The sequence below is a fragment of the Notolepis coatsorum genome (assembly GCF_963971535.1).
Source record: "Notolepis coatsorum genome assembly, chromosome: 13".
NCBI lineage: Eukaryota > Metazoa > Chordata > Actinopteri > Aulopiformes > Paralepididae > Notolepis > Notolepis coatsorum.
The window spans coordinates 1,613,980-1,628,958 of NC_140177.1; the positions used below are offsets into that span (position 1 = coordinate 1,613,980).

General features: G+C 52.8%; 1 protein-coding gene across 1 annotated transcript in view; it reads left to right on the forward strand.

Moving 5' to 3' along the window:
* LOC311238845 (protein capicua homolog) overlaps nucleotides 1–14,979 on the forward strand; it is a gene marked incomplete at its 3' end in the record, with an annotated part of 78,851 nt that overhangs the window by 54,376 nt on the left and 9,496 nt on the right. Inside the window, 4 exon segments of the mRNA XM_084327045.1 lie at nucleotides 1,336–1,518; nucleotides 3,174–3,300; nucleotides 4,731–4,903; nucleotides 5,145–5,277. Of these exon segments, the coding sequence (XP_084183171.1) occupies nucleotides 1,336–1,518; nucleotides 3,174–3,300; nucleotides 4,731–4,903; nucleotides 5,145–5,277 (616 nt within the window).

Below are 14,979 nucleotides of genomic sequence, written 5' to 3' on the forward strand. Positions count from 1 at the left end.
ATTACCTTAGTCAGCCACTCAGCCAGTCAGTCAGTCAGTCAGTCGGCTAGTCAGTCAGTCAGCCAGCCAGTCAGTCAGTCAGTCAGTCAGTCAGTCAGTCAGTCAGTCAGTCAGTCAGTCAGTCAGTCAGTCAGTCAGTCAGTCAGTCAGTCAGTCAGTCAAATAAACAAACCAACAGGCAGAAAGTCAGACAGACAGTTAGGGCTGAAAGACAAAAATAACTTACTATTGCAATAATGCCCCCTCTCTCTACCCCCCCTCTATCTCCTCCCCCCTCTCTCTCCTCCCTCTCTCTCTCCTCCCCCCTCTCTCTATCCTCCCTCCCTTCCTCTCTCCTCCCCCCCTCTCTCCTCCCTCCCCCTCCCCCCTCTCTCTCCCCTCCCCCTTTCTCCTCCCTCCCCTCTCTACCCCCCCTCTCTCTCCTCCCCCCCTCTCTCCTCCCTCCCCCTCCCCCTCTCTCTCTATCCCCCCCTCTCTCTCCTCACCCCCCTATCTCTCCTCCCTCCCCCCTCTCTCTCCTCTCTCCTCCCTCTCTCTCCTCCCCTCTCTCTCTCCTCCCCCTCTCGCCTCCCCCCTCTCTCTCCTCCCTCCCCCCTCTCTCTCCTCCCCCCTCTCTATCCCCCCCTCTCTCTCCTCCCCCCCCTCTCTCTCCTCCCTCTCTCTCCACCCTCTCTCTCTCCTCCCCCCCTCTCTCTATCCTCCCTCCCTTCCTCTCTCCTCCCCCCTCTCTCCTCCCTCTCTATCCCCCCCTCTCTCTCCTCACCCCCCTCTCTCTCCTCCCTCCCCCATCTCTCTCCTCCCTCCCCCCTCTCTCTCATCCCCCCTCTCTCTCCTCCCCCCCTCTCTCTATCCTCCCTCCCTTCCTCTCTCCTCCCCCCTCTCTCCTCCCTCTCTATCCCCCCCTCTTTCTCCTCACCCCCCTCTCTCTCCTCACCCCCCTCTCTCTCCTCCCCCCTCTCTATCCCCCCCCTCTCTCTCCTCCCCCCCCCCTCTCTCTCCTCCCCCCTCTCTATCCCCCCCCTCTCTCTCCTCCCCCCCTCTCTCTCCTCCCCCCTCTCTATCCCCCCCCTCTCTCTCCTCCCCCCCCTCTCTCTCCTCCCCCCCCTCTCTCTCCTCCCCCCTCTCTCTCCTCCCCCTCTCGCCTCCCCCCCTCTCTCTCCTCCCTCCCCCTCTCTCTCCTCTCCCCCTCTCTCTCCTCCCCCCCCTCTCTCTCCTCCCTCCCCCTCTCTCTCCTCCCCCCTCTCTATCCCCCCCCCTCTCTCTCCTCCCCCCCCTCTCTCTCCTCCCTCCCCCTCTCTCTCCTCCCCCCCCTCTCTCTTCTCCCTCCCCATCCAGAGGGAGAAGGATCATATCCGCCGCCCCATGAATGCGTTCATGATCTTCAGTAAGCGCCACAGGGCCCTGGTTCACCAGCGCCACCCCAACCAGGACAACCGGACCGTCAGCAAGATCCTGGGGGAGTGGTGGTACGCCCTGGGGCCCAAGGAGAAGCAGAAGTACCATGACCTGGCCTTTCAGGTAAAGTACTGTGACCTGGCCTTCTAGGTAAAGTACTGTGACCTGACCTTCTAGGTAAAGTACTGTGACCTGACCTTCTAGGTAAAGTACCGTGACCTGACCTTCTAGGTAAAGTACTGTGACCTGGCCTTCTAGGTAAAGTACTGTGACCTGACCTTCTAGGTAAAGTACTGTGACCTGACCTTTCAGGTAAAGTACCGTGACCTGACCTTCTAGGTAAAGTACCGTGACCTGACCTTCTAGGTAAAGTACCGTGACCTGACCTTCTAGGTAAAGTACCGTGACCTGACCTTCTAGGTAAAGTACTGTGACCTGGCCTTCTAGGTAAAGTACTGTGACCTGGCCTTTCAGGTAAAGTACCGTGACCTGACCTTCTAGGTAAAGTACCGTGACCTGACCTTCTAGGTAAAGTACTGTGACCTGGCCTTCTAGGTAAAGTACCGTGACCTGACCTTCTAGGTAAAGTACCACGACCTGACCTTTCAGGTAAAGTACCGTGACCTGACCTTCTAGGTAAAGTACCACAACCTGGCCTTTCAGGTAAAGTACCGCGACCTGACCTTCTAGGTAAAGTACCGTGACCTGACCTTCTAGGTAAAGTACTGTGACCTGACCTTCTAGGTAAAGTACCGCGACCTGGCCTTCTAGGTAAAGTACCGTGACCTGACCTTCTAGGTAAAGTACCGTGACCTGACCTTCTAGGTAAAGTACTGTGACCTGGCCTTCTAGGTAAAGTACCGTGACCTGACCTTCTAGGTAAAGTACTGTGACCTGACCTTCTAGGTAAAGTACCGTGACCTGACCTTCTAGGTAAAGTACTGTGACCTGGCCTTCTAGGTAAAGTACCGTGACCTGACCTTCTAGGTAAAGTACTGTGACCTGGCCTTCTAGGTAAAGTACTGTGACCTGACCTTCTAGGTAAAGTACCGTGACCTGGCCTTCTAGGTAAAGTACCGTGACCTGACCTTCTAGGTAAAGTACCACAACCTGACCTTCTAGGTAAAGTACTGTGACCTGACCTTCTAGGTAAAGTACCACGACTTGGCCTTCTAGGTAAAGTACCACGACCTGACCTTCTAGGTAAAGTACCGTGACCTGACCTTCTAGGTAAAGTACCACAACCTGACCTTCTAGGTAAAGTACCGTGACCTGGCCTTCTAGGTAAAGTACCGCGACCTGGCCTTCTAGGTAAAGTACTGTGACCTGACCTTCTAGGTAAAGTACCACGACCTGGCCTTCTAGGTAAAGTACCGTGACCTGGCCTTCTAGGTAAAGTACCACAACCTGGCCTTTCAGGTAAAGTACCACGACCTGACCTTCTAGGTAAAGTACCGTGACCTGACCTTCTAGGTAAAGTAAACATGGACATCAAATGGGTACACAGTACACCGGAAGAGTTGGTAGGTTAAAGGAACACCCCAACATCATGGGAAATGCGCTTACCATCTTCTCCGGAGTCAGACGAGACGATCGAGACGATACCAGTCTCCTCTCTGCGCGATCAGTAGCAAGCTATCCGGCTGCAAGCTAGCCTAGCTTAGCACAAAGGAACGGAAGCAGATGCGGGTCAGCTAGCCTGGGCTTGAGGTCAATTGCCTTATTATTATGTGAATTCTTGTGAATGTTATTCCTCTGTGTCTCTCTCTCGCCCCCAGGTGAAGGAGGCCCATTTCAGAGCTCATCCTGACTGGAAGTGGTGCAACAAGGATCGTAGGAAGTCCTTGTCTGAAGGACGCGGAACTCCCAAGGAGGCACGGGAGAGGAGCACGTCAGAGAGCATAGGTCTGTCTGTGTGTCTGCCTGTTAAAACATGATCCCATCTGCAAAATTTCACGAGGGATGTAGTCCATATGTTATGGGGATTAATCTCCTCTCCTCTCCTCTCCTTTGCTCTCTTCTCCTCTCATTTGCTCTCCTCTCCTCACCTCATCTCCTCTCCTCCCCACTCTTCTCTTCTCATCTCCCCTGCTCTCCTCCCCTCTACTCTGCTCTCCTCTGCTCTCCTCTCTCCTACTCTCCCCTCCTCTCCCCTCCTCTCCTCTCCTCCTCTCCTCTGCTCTCCTCCCCTCTCCTCTGCTCTCCTCTCTTCTCCTCTCCTCCCCTCTCCCCTCCTCTCCTCTCCTCCTCTCCTCTGCTCTCCTCCCCTCTCCTCTGCTCTCCTCTCTTCTCCTCTCCTCCCCTCTCCTTTCCTCTCCTCACCTCCTCTCCTCTCCTACTCTCCTCTCCTCTCCTCTCCTCTCCTCACCTCCTCTCCTCTCCTTTCCTCTCCTCTCCTTTCCTCTCCTCCTCTCCTCCTCTCCTCTCCCATCCTCTCCTCTCCTCCTCTCCTCTCCTCTCCTCTCCTCTCCTCTCCTCTCCTCCTCTCTCCTCTCCTGTCCTCTCCTCTCCCCCCTCTCCTCTCCTCCCCTCCCCTCTCATCTCTCCTCCTCTCCTCTCCTCTCCTCTCCTCCTCTCCTCTCCTCTCCTCTCCTCTCCTTTCCTTTCCTCTCCTCTCCTCACCTCATCTCCTCTCCTCCTCTTCTCTCCTGTCCTCTCATCTCCTCTCTCCTCTCCTCACCTCCTCTCCTCTCCTCTCCTCCTCTTCTCTTCTCTCCTGTCCTCTCATCTCCTCTCCTCTCCTCCTCTCTCCTCTCCTCTCCTCCTCTCCTCTCCCATCCTCTCCTCTCCTCTCCTCTCCTCCTCTCCTCTCCTCTCCTCCTCTCTCCTCTCCTGTCCTCTCCTCTCCCCCCTCTCCTCTCCTCCCCTCCCCTCTCCTCTCCTCTCTCCTCCTCTCCTCTCCTCTCCTCCTCTCCTCTCCTCTCCTCTCCTCTCCTCTCCTCTCCTCTCCTCTCCTCACCTCCTCTCCTCTCCTCTCCTCACCTCCTCTCCTCTCCTCCTCTTCTCTCCTGTCCTCTCATCTCCTCTCTCCTCTCCTCCTCTCCTCTCCTCTCCTCTCCTCTCCTCTCCTCTCCTCTCCTCTCCTCTCCTCTCCTCTCCTCTCCTATCCTCCTCTTCTCTCCTGTCCTCTCATCTCCTCTCCTCTCCTCTTCTCTCCTCTCCTCTCCTCTCCTCTCCTCTCCTCTCCTCTCCCCTCTCCTCTCCTCTCCTCTCCTCTCCTCTTCTCCTCTCCTCTCCTCTCTCCTCTCCTCCCCTCTCCTCTCCTCTCCTCTCCTCTCCTCTCCTCTCCTCTCCTCTCCTCTCCTCTCCTCTCCTCTCCTCCTCTCCTCTTCCAGAACCCCAGTTGATGTCTCAGGTGCAGGAGGTGAAAGGAGGGGGCTCAGGATGGGCGGGGGGTTCAGAACGCAGAGGGGGGGTGTACGGGGGACAGCACCCTCGCCCCCGAGCCTTCTCCCAGAGTGCAGTGCACACCCTGGAGCGGAGGGAGAGGGAGAGAGACCAGGAGAAGGTATGGAGAGAGAGAGAGAGAGCAGAAACGCTGTCCGTTAATTTCTGGCTTAAAGGGATACTCGCCTATCTTAATTGTTTTTTTTTTGCCTGCAAATGATTTCAGTGCATCCAAAAAGCACCAGTATTTATTTAGAAATGATTAGCATGTGTTAGCAATATAGTCTATATTGCTAATACTCTCTCTCTCTCTCTCTCTCTCTCTCTCTCTCTCTCTCTCTCTCTCTCTCTCTCTGTATCAGGAGGAAGGGGTGGGTTTGTTTCGCAGTCGGCCCCCACCGCTGTCCCTGTCCCAGGGCGGAGCCAGCGAGGACGTCACCAGCGACGAGGAGCGCATGGTGATCTGCGAGGAGGAGGGGGACGACGATGTCATGGGTGAGTTTTATTGTCTCTGTCGTCACGGATCAGAGAGACTCACTTGCAGAATTAGAGAATGGAGGCAGGAGTTTACTGTGGAGGGATTAGACGGCGCCAAAAACAGCTCAGTCCGTAATTTATTATTATTATTATCATTCTTTTCTTTCCAATGAAATGAAAATCAGAAAATAAGTGGTATAATGGAAGATATGAAAGTCAATGCTTGAAGGAAAATGGACTTCAGAAATCCGTTTTGAATTTTGAATTTACTGTTCTGTAAAAGTCTTGTCGCATGTAACGTTGTATGTTTTGTGTGGACCCCAGGAAGACTAGTTGTTGTCATGCAACAGCTAATGGGGATCCTAATAAACTCAATAAACTCAATACAGTCCATAGTCCAACGACCAAAGTGAAGTCCAACAGGCAGAGATACAAAATAATTTGAAGATCTCAAAAAGAGCTTCCGGGCAGAGTAGGACCAGACAACAGGACTAGAGGCAGGCTGGACGATGATCTGGCAAACAGCACAGGTGAGGATGATTCATGACAGTCTCATCCAGTGAGAACAGACCATGACTCAATAACTCCTTGGTGTTTCCATAGCAGTCGCTATATTGAAAAGATGATCTCTAAAAAAAAACATTTCACTGTCACGTAAGGTGATTCCTCTCTGGGGGAAGCTTCTATTCACACTTTTCCTTTGTGTTCAGTGGCACACTGTACCTTTAGACCGCCAAGAAAGAACAGTCAACAGACTCTTTCAGACACTGTAGAAACAGGTTTCTCTGCTTTACTCGACAGATTGGAGCAGATTGGAGTGTCCTTTTCTTTTTCTATCACAGGAACTGTGCAGAAGTTCTCTCTGTGTCCAGTTTACATTTGCTGTTCATGGCTGTTCTAAACACTGGTGTCTGGCAGCACATTCCTGTTGTAAACACTGGTGTCTGGCAGGACATTCCTGTTGTAAACACTGGCGTCTGGCAGGACATTCCTGTTGTAAACACTGGTGTCTGGCAGGACATTCCTGTTGTAAACACTGGCGTCTGGCAGGACATTCCTGTTGTAAACACTGGTGTCTGGCAGGACATTCCTGTTGTAAACACTGGCGTCTGGCAGGACATTCCTGTTCTAAACACTGGTGTCTGGCAGGACATTCCTGTTCTAAACACTGGTGTCTGGCAGGACATTCCTGTTGTAAACACTGGCGTCTGGCAGGACATTCCTGTTGTAAACACTGGTGTCTGGCAGGACATTCCTGTTCTAAACACTGGTGTCTGGCAGGACATTCCTGTTGTAAACACTGGTGTCTGGCAGGACATTCCTGTTGTAAACACTGGCGTCTGGCAGGACATTCCTTCTCTAAACACTGGTGTCTGGCAGGACATTCCTGTTGTAAACACTGGTGTCTGGCAGGACATTCCTGTTGTAAACACTGGTGTCTGGCAGGACATTCCTGTTCTAAACACTGGTGTCTGGCAGGACATTCCTGTTGTAAACACTGGTGTCTGGCAGGACATTCCTGTTGTAAACACTGGTGTCTGGCAGGACATTCCTGTTCTAAACACTGGTGTCTGGCAGGACATTCCTGTTGTAAACACTGGTGTCTGGCAGGACATTCCTGTTGTAAACACTGGCGTCTGGCAGGACATTCCTGTTGTAAACACTGGCGTCTGGCAGGACATTCCTGTTGTAAACACTGGTGTCTGGCAGGACATTCCCTGGAAAATCATCCCACACAGGAAGTGCTGTGTTTTACGTTATGTGGCAATTCCAGGTGTAGGGGTGGCAGAATAAACAACACACAGACAGGTTGCAGTTCCCAAAATCATACTCTTTATTTTCTTAGTCAAATAATAACGGTTTGCTGTCGGCCGGGCGGCGTCTCCGCTCTGTGGCCTTTTGCCTTGCGCTGCTACGGGGGACTGAGAGGAGGCTCCTCGGCTCCATTAAGTCCCCCCTCTCCAACAGGCGCACCGCGCCGTGATTCGCTAATCAGGTAATCACTCTGATGGGTATTTAGTGACAGGTGCGTCCGGAAGCGGACGCCCAAACATGGGCAGCGCCCAGCCATTGGGTCGCCACATAGCGCCCATCAATCACCAAGCCCAGGGGTGGCTTGGGGTTGCCACAGTACCCCCCCTCCAGCTCCGACCGTCGGGGAAGAGCGCCCGACGCCCAACAGGCATCCTTCCTGGAGAGGGCGTCTGCGTTGCCATGCGCCACCCCTGACCTGTGAATGACAGAAAAGTTAAATGACTGTAACTCCAGAAACCATCGAGTCACCCTGGCATTGGTCCCCTTTGTCTTGGCCATCCAGACTAGGGGGGCGTGATCCGTCACCAGCGTGAAACGCCTCCCCAGCAGATAATAGCGGAGCGTCTCCAGTGCCCACTTAATTGCCAGACCTTCGCGCTCCACCGCAGAATAGTTGCGCTCGTGTGGCAGCAGCTTCCTGCTCACATATAAAATCGGATGTTCCTCACCCTCCAGTTGCTGGGAGAGGACCGCTCCCAGTCCCACCTCTGATGCGTCTGTTTGTACCGTCATCTCCTTGTCGAAGTTCGGGGAGATCAGCACCGGTCCCGAACAGAGGGCAGTCTTGAGGTCCTCGAACGCCGCCTCCGCCTCCGGTGTCCACTTCACCGTGAACGGCCGCCGCGCCTGGGTCAGGTCTGTGAGGGGAGCAGCGCGAGCAGCAAAGTTAGGGATAAACCTCCTATAATAGCTCGCTAGCCCATTAAATGTCCTGACCTGCTTCTTGGTTAAAGGGCGAGGCCACTCCCTTATTGCATCAATCTTCCTCTTCTGCGGTTTCACATTGCCCCGGCCTATTGTGAACCCCAGGTACTCTGCCTCTTCTAATCCCAGCCTGCATTTCTTTGGGTTGGCGGTGAGACCCGCCTCCCGGAGGGCCCCCAACACCGCTCTCACCTTTTGGAGGTGGGTGTCCCAATCTGACGAGTGGATGATAATGTCATCGAGATATGCGGCTGCATACTCCCGATGGGGCCGTAGTACTCTGTCCATCAGCCTCTGAAAGGTAGATGGCGCCCCATGCAGGCCAAACGGGAGAACTTTATAATGGAACAGCCCATCTGGGGTGGAGAAAGCCGTCTTCTCCCTTGAGGCGGGGGCCAGAGGGACTTGCCAATAACCCTTCGTTAGGTCTAGTGTCGTGATAAATCTGGCCAGGCCCAGTCTGTCAATGAGCTCATCCACTCTAGGCATGGGATAGGCGTCAAACTTTGAAATTTCATTAAGCTTCCTGAAATCATTACAGAACCTGGTTGTTGAGTCGGGTTTTGGCACTAAAACAATAGGACTGGACCACCCGCTATGAGACTCCTCAATTACTCCCATCTCCAGCATGACCCGCACTTCTCTTCTGACTGCCTCTCTTTTTGCCTCTGGGATACGATAGGGCTTCAGCTTTACCTTGTCTCCCGGGCTGGTAATGATGTGGTGCTGGGCCAATGTGGTGCGGCCCGGCGTGGCCGAGAACACGTCCCGGTTCTGTTGGACCAGCTCCCGAAGCTCCTGCCGTTGGGTCGGGGACAACTGTTCCCCGATGGGAACATCGGCCGCCTCTGCCACCTGCTGCGCAAAAGGGGGAAGAGGGGGGGGCGAGAGCAACACATCCCGGGCATGCCATTTCTTCAACAGGTTAACATGGTATAACTGTCGATGCTTCCTACGGTCGGGCTGGTGGACCTTGTAGTTGACGGGACCCACTTTCTCGATTATGTCGTAGGGTCCCTGCCATTTGGCTAGGAATTTGCACTCTGCTGTCGGTACCAGTACTAGGACTCGGTCCCCCACATTAAACTCCCGTGGCTGTGCGCCCCGGTCATAAATGCGCTTCTGTGCGTCTTGGGCCTGTTGCATGTGTTCTCTCACCACTGGCCAGAGCGCCTTCATCCTGTCTCTCATTACCTGCACATGCTCTATGAGAGACCGGTGGGGCGACGGCTGTTCCTCCCAAATCTCCTTTGCGATGTCCAGGAGACCCCGCGGCTTGCGGGCGTAGAGCAGCTCAAATGGCGAGAAGCCAGTGGAGGCCTGTGGGACCTCACGCACAGAGAACATCAGAAAGGGCAACAACTGATCCCAATTCTTCCCATCCTTCTCCATCACCTTCCTTAGCATGCTTTTCAGGGTCTTGTTAAAGCGCTCGCACAGTCCATCCGTCTGTGGATGGTATATGGAGGTTCGTAGCTGTTCCACTTTCATTAGTTTGCACATTTCTTTCATGACCCGCGACATAAAGCACGAGCCCTGATCCGTGAGAATAGAGTCGGCAATTCCCACCCGACTAAACAAATGAAAGAGCTCCCGTGCCACAATTTTGGCCGTCACCGTGCGTAACGGGATGGCTTCGGGGTAACGGGTAGCATAATCTATGATTACCAGTATATACTGGTGGCCTCGGGACGATTTAACTAGAGGGCCCACTACGTCGAGGGCAATTCTTGAGAATGGGGTCTCAATGATGGGCAGCGGGATCAGAGGACTTTTATATTGTACCTTTGGTGCTGCGCGTTGACACTCTGGGCAGCTCCGGCAATAGTCCTCTACCGCTCTCTTCATGCCCGGCCAATGGAAACGCGCCCTTATGCGCTCCATGGTTTTGTCCACGCCCAGGTGCGCTCCGAGGATATGTGAATGCGCCAGCTGGAGTACAGTGGGAATAAAGAACTTCGGTACCAGCAATAGATCCCTAACCTCATCATTCTTTTTTACAACTTGGTACAGCAATTGTCTTTTTATTGCAAAGTGAGGATATGGCAGGTTACTCACCCCCTCCACGGGATTTCCATCTATGGTCTTGATATTCGCCCGGGCCTGCGTTAGGTTTGGGTCTTCCAGCTGGGCCGTTCCGAACTGACCCGCCAGGTCCCTCCCCACCTCGTCCGCCTGGGGGAACTCCGCAAAGGGGTCCTCGTCACTGTTATCCGTCTCGGGGCCCGCTTGGGGCGCTGGCGCGTCGTCACCCACACCTGATGCCGTCTCTGTCTCACTCCCCGGTATATCCAGGGGTTCCGGCGCGTCGTCACCTACATCTGAGGCCGTCTCAGTCTCACTCCCCGTTACGTTCAGAGCACACACCTTCGGCTGACGTAACCCTTTCTTCTTCCTCGGTTTACCCGTAGAGGGTGGGGTGCGCGGGGAGATGACGGCTGAGCACAGCTGGCGATACAGGGGGCAGTCTCGACCAATCAGCAGCGCTACCGGCAGGTTAGGTATGACGCCGGCTGTCATCGAGCAGACCCCCTTGGTGGTTGTCAGGGTGATCGGCGCTGTAGGATACAACTTTGTGTCCCCGTGCACACAGGACACTGACACTTGCGGAGCCTCTGCGTCGCAGTGTGCCAAATGGGGCTGAACCAGCGTTATGGCACTACCCGAGTCCAGGAGCGCTACGGCATCTTTGTCGTTGACGCGCATGGGTAAAAGTGTCGCCGATGTTTCCTTATGGGCCCAACAGGCTGCGCCATAGTTGCACGTCTTTCCGCGGGGGTCTGAAGCTGCCGCCGATGGCATGGACACATCCCGGCCTGGGCAGTTCCACGAGAGATGCCCGGGCTCGCCGCAGTCGTAGCAGCGTCTTTGGTCCTGGTCGAACAGCGGTCTTCTTCTGGGTAGTTCGGGCTCACCTGCGTTCCCTACCCGGCCCCTTGGGCTGGGCTCGTCGGGACCCCTCCTTGTTCTCGGCCGCTCTGGCTTTTCCCCTCGCCCCCCTTTGAGTAACTCCCGCGTTACCTGGTGGGCCTCCACAATATTCACCAGCTGCTCCACGGAGCGGGGGTCCGCTTGACTCGCCTGCTTCTTCGAGTCATAGGGGAGGGCTCTGACAAAGCGGTCCATAACAATCCGTTCCAAAACCGTGGGCCCTCCGGGGTCAGTCATTAGCCAGGCTCGGCTTGTGCGGACCAGGTCGTGCATCTGGGAGCGCGGGGAGGGCTGTGCGTCATACACCCAGTCATGGAACCGCTGCGCGCGGGACTGCAGACTATGGCCGTACCGGGACAGAATTTCCTGCTTTAGCCGAGTGTAGTTCCCGGCTTGCTCCGGTGGCAGGTCCTGGTAGGCCTTTTGTGCATTACCCAACAGGAAGGGGGCCAGCAGTCCCCCCCAGTCGTCTTCGGGCCAGCCCTCCCGGCCGGCGGTGCGCTCAAACGCCAGGAGATAGGCTTCTATATCCTCCTGCTCCGTCAGCTTGGGGATGAAGCGCCCGGGGTTAGGCCGCGTCCCGGCGGCCCCTTCCTCCTGCCGGTGAGCGGCCATCCGCTGGAGCTCCGCGTGGATCATCCCCGTCTGTTTCCTCTGTTCGTGCAGGGCCTCTTCGTGCCGGGTCTGTTGTTCCATGCTCGCCTGTACAAGCTGCTGCACCAGCGCGTCCATGCTTTTTCCGTTATTAAATTTATATATATATATATATATATATATTTTGTTTTTTTTAATTTCTTTTATTCTATTCTGATAAAGTCTATTGTTGTTTATTCTGCACCCCTGATTGCCAGTAGACTATGCCCGCATTCTCCACCACTGTGGCAATTCCAGGTGTAGGGGTGGCAGAATAAACAACACACAGACAGGTTGCAGTTCCCAAAATCATACTCTTTATTTTCTTAGTCAAATAATAACGGTTTGCTGTCGGCCGAGCGGCGTCTCCGCTCTGTGGCCTTTTGCCTTGCGCTGCTACGGGGGACTGAGAGGAGGCTCCTCGGCTCCATTAAGTCCCCCCTCTCCAACAGGCGCACCGCGCCGTGATTCGCTAATCAGGTAATCACTCTGATGGGTATTTAGTGACAGGTGCGTCCGGAAGCGGACGCCCAAACATGGGCAGCGCCCAGCCATTGGGTCGCCACATAGCGCCCATCAATCACCAAGCCCAGGGGTGGCTTGGGGTTGCCACAGTTACCAGCATGAAACAGCCGTTTGTTTTGAATGAATAGAAGATAGTAGTAGTTAGCAATGGATTTTCAAGATGGAATGCAGGTCAATACAGTGTAAAAACACAACAGCAATGACCACTTATCACCAATAGATGTCGCCAAAACGAACACATCAGGATCCTGCAGGGTAACCACTTTAACAGAATGCAAACAACGTTTGATTGATTGATTGATTGATTGAAAACTTTATTAACAGATTGTAGAATGGGTACAATACAGTACGGCTCGATACACACAATTGTTAAGGGGATGCAGACCAGAGAAAGACTTTTGTCTTGTTTATATCAGGGTCCCCCATTATAAGATAAGATAAGATATTCCTTTATTAATCCCCTTGGGGAAATTCGTGACACACACATACAGCTCAACGTCTCATTAATGATATTAACAACAACACAATCATTACATTTTTACAGTAACAATGGCACAGCATAAATTCAACAGACATGTACATTTGTTGACACATGTCATCATTACAGGAGGCCTGAGACACTGTATGCGCTGTCGGCTGCATTCCACCATGTAGAAACAAAGTGGATCGCGCCTGGTAAACTGGAGGGGGGGGCGGAGTGGAGGGGGGGGGGGGGGGGGCATTGGAGACTCGGGTAAGGAATTTGGTTGTGAAGCAGTCAAGGGGGCCCCCACCGACGCGCATCAGAGGCAGCCTGCCACGGCATATGGCGCCAGTTGACTTACAACGACAGGGGCGGATGGGGGGGGGGGTGGGGGGTGGGGGTAGGGGGGGCCTCATCAATCTTATCGCTTCCAGACAGTACAGTTCGTCTCCTCTTTCCCAGAATCACATCGCCGGAGAGTCAACTCCTCCGCGTTGACCTTGGCCTCGGTCTGTTCCACAGCAGAAAAGGATAAGGGGGGTGTGGGAAGGGGGAGGGGGGGGGGGGTGATAACATGCAGCTCGAGGCAGATATGCCGCATATGGTCAGAATCAGGTCAATTTTGTCTAATCATCGTCACCATCGTCGTATCCCCTATTACGGTACGGTGGCATCTTAATTTTCACGTCCCTAATTTCCGACGTGATATCCAGTATGGCCTGTGACCGCGAAAGTTCCTCTGCATGGTTAGAAGCAAGTCTCTCAAGAATTGTCTTCAAGCATGACTGTTCGTCTACATGGTAGAGTTCGCCTCTTTCCAACATGGTCTTGGAGCTCAATTGTTCATCACCGCGCAGGGTACTTAGGTCAGCGATCTTCTTAAACAGTTCCATTAGGTTTTCCTTGATTATGTAAAGTTATTGTTACCATAATAATAATAATAATGGATTGGATTTATATAGCGCTCTTCATGACACCCCAGTGACCCCAGAGCGCGTACAGAGTCAATTATTCGTTCCTGTATCATGCTCCTCATTACCACGCAGTCCAATTTGATGAACTTTGCTTGGATTATGTAATTTTCCACACCTAAGCAGATATTGTGATGGATATTAGGTTAGATTAAATTAAATACAAATGTATTGTCATTATACAGCACAAGTAAAGTACAACGGAAATAAATGTAGATAGATATATAAACTGGATATAAAATATATAAATTAGTATTACTGAGTAATAGTGCTAATCAGATGTATGTACAGAGTTGTAGTATTAATATGTACAGTGATACAGGTATAAAGACACTCTGGTAGTAAGTCATACTGGCCAGCAGTGTAACTAGTAAGAGTAGTAGGTAAGGGATATGTACAGATATAGATATAGTATCTACAGATATGTAACAAGGGTTATATGCAGGTATGTACAGACAGATGTGGAGAGATATACTGTACAGCATTATTGCACATGCTATCGATCATGTGCAATAAGTTATATGGGTTATATGCAGGTGTATAAAAGTGTATTTGGCCAATGAAACTACAATGGAAACTCACACAGTCACTCACACAGTCACTCACACATTCACTCACTCAGTCACTCACACATTCACTCACACAGTCACTCACACAGTCACTCACACATTCACTCACACAGTCACTCACACAGTCACTCACACATTCACTCACTCAGTCACTCACACATTCACTCACACAGTCACTCACACAGTCACTCACACATTCACTCACAGTCACTCACACAGTCACTCACACAGTCACTCACACATTCACTCACTCATTCACTCACTCAGTCACTCACTCATTCACTCACTCAGTCACTCACACATTCACTCACACATTCACTCACGCAGTCACTCACACACTCACTCACACATTCACTCACTCAGTCACTCACACACTCACTCACACATTCACTCACACATTCACTCACACAGGCACTCACACACTCACTCACACATTCACTCACACATTCACTCACACAGGCACTCACACAGTAACTCACTCATTCACTCACACATTCACTCACACAGGCACTCACACATTCACTCACTCAGTCACTCACACATTCACTCACACAGTCACTCACATGCTCACCAGGAGCAGCTAGGCGTTAAGTGTCTTGCTCAAGGACACTTTGACACACTGCCAGGAGGAGCTGGAATTAAGCCAGTAACCTTCTGATGACCAGACGACCTGCTCTACCTCCTGAGACACTGTCTAACCCTAACCTTCTGATTACCAGATGACCTGCTCTACCTCCTGAGACACTGTCTAACCCTAACCTTCTGATGACCAGACGACCTGCTCTACCTCCTGAGACACTGTCTAACCCTAACCTTCTGATTACCAGACGACCTGCTCTACCTCCTGAGACACTGTCTAACCCTAACCTTCTGATTACCAGATGACCTG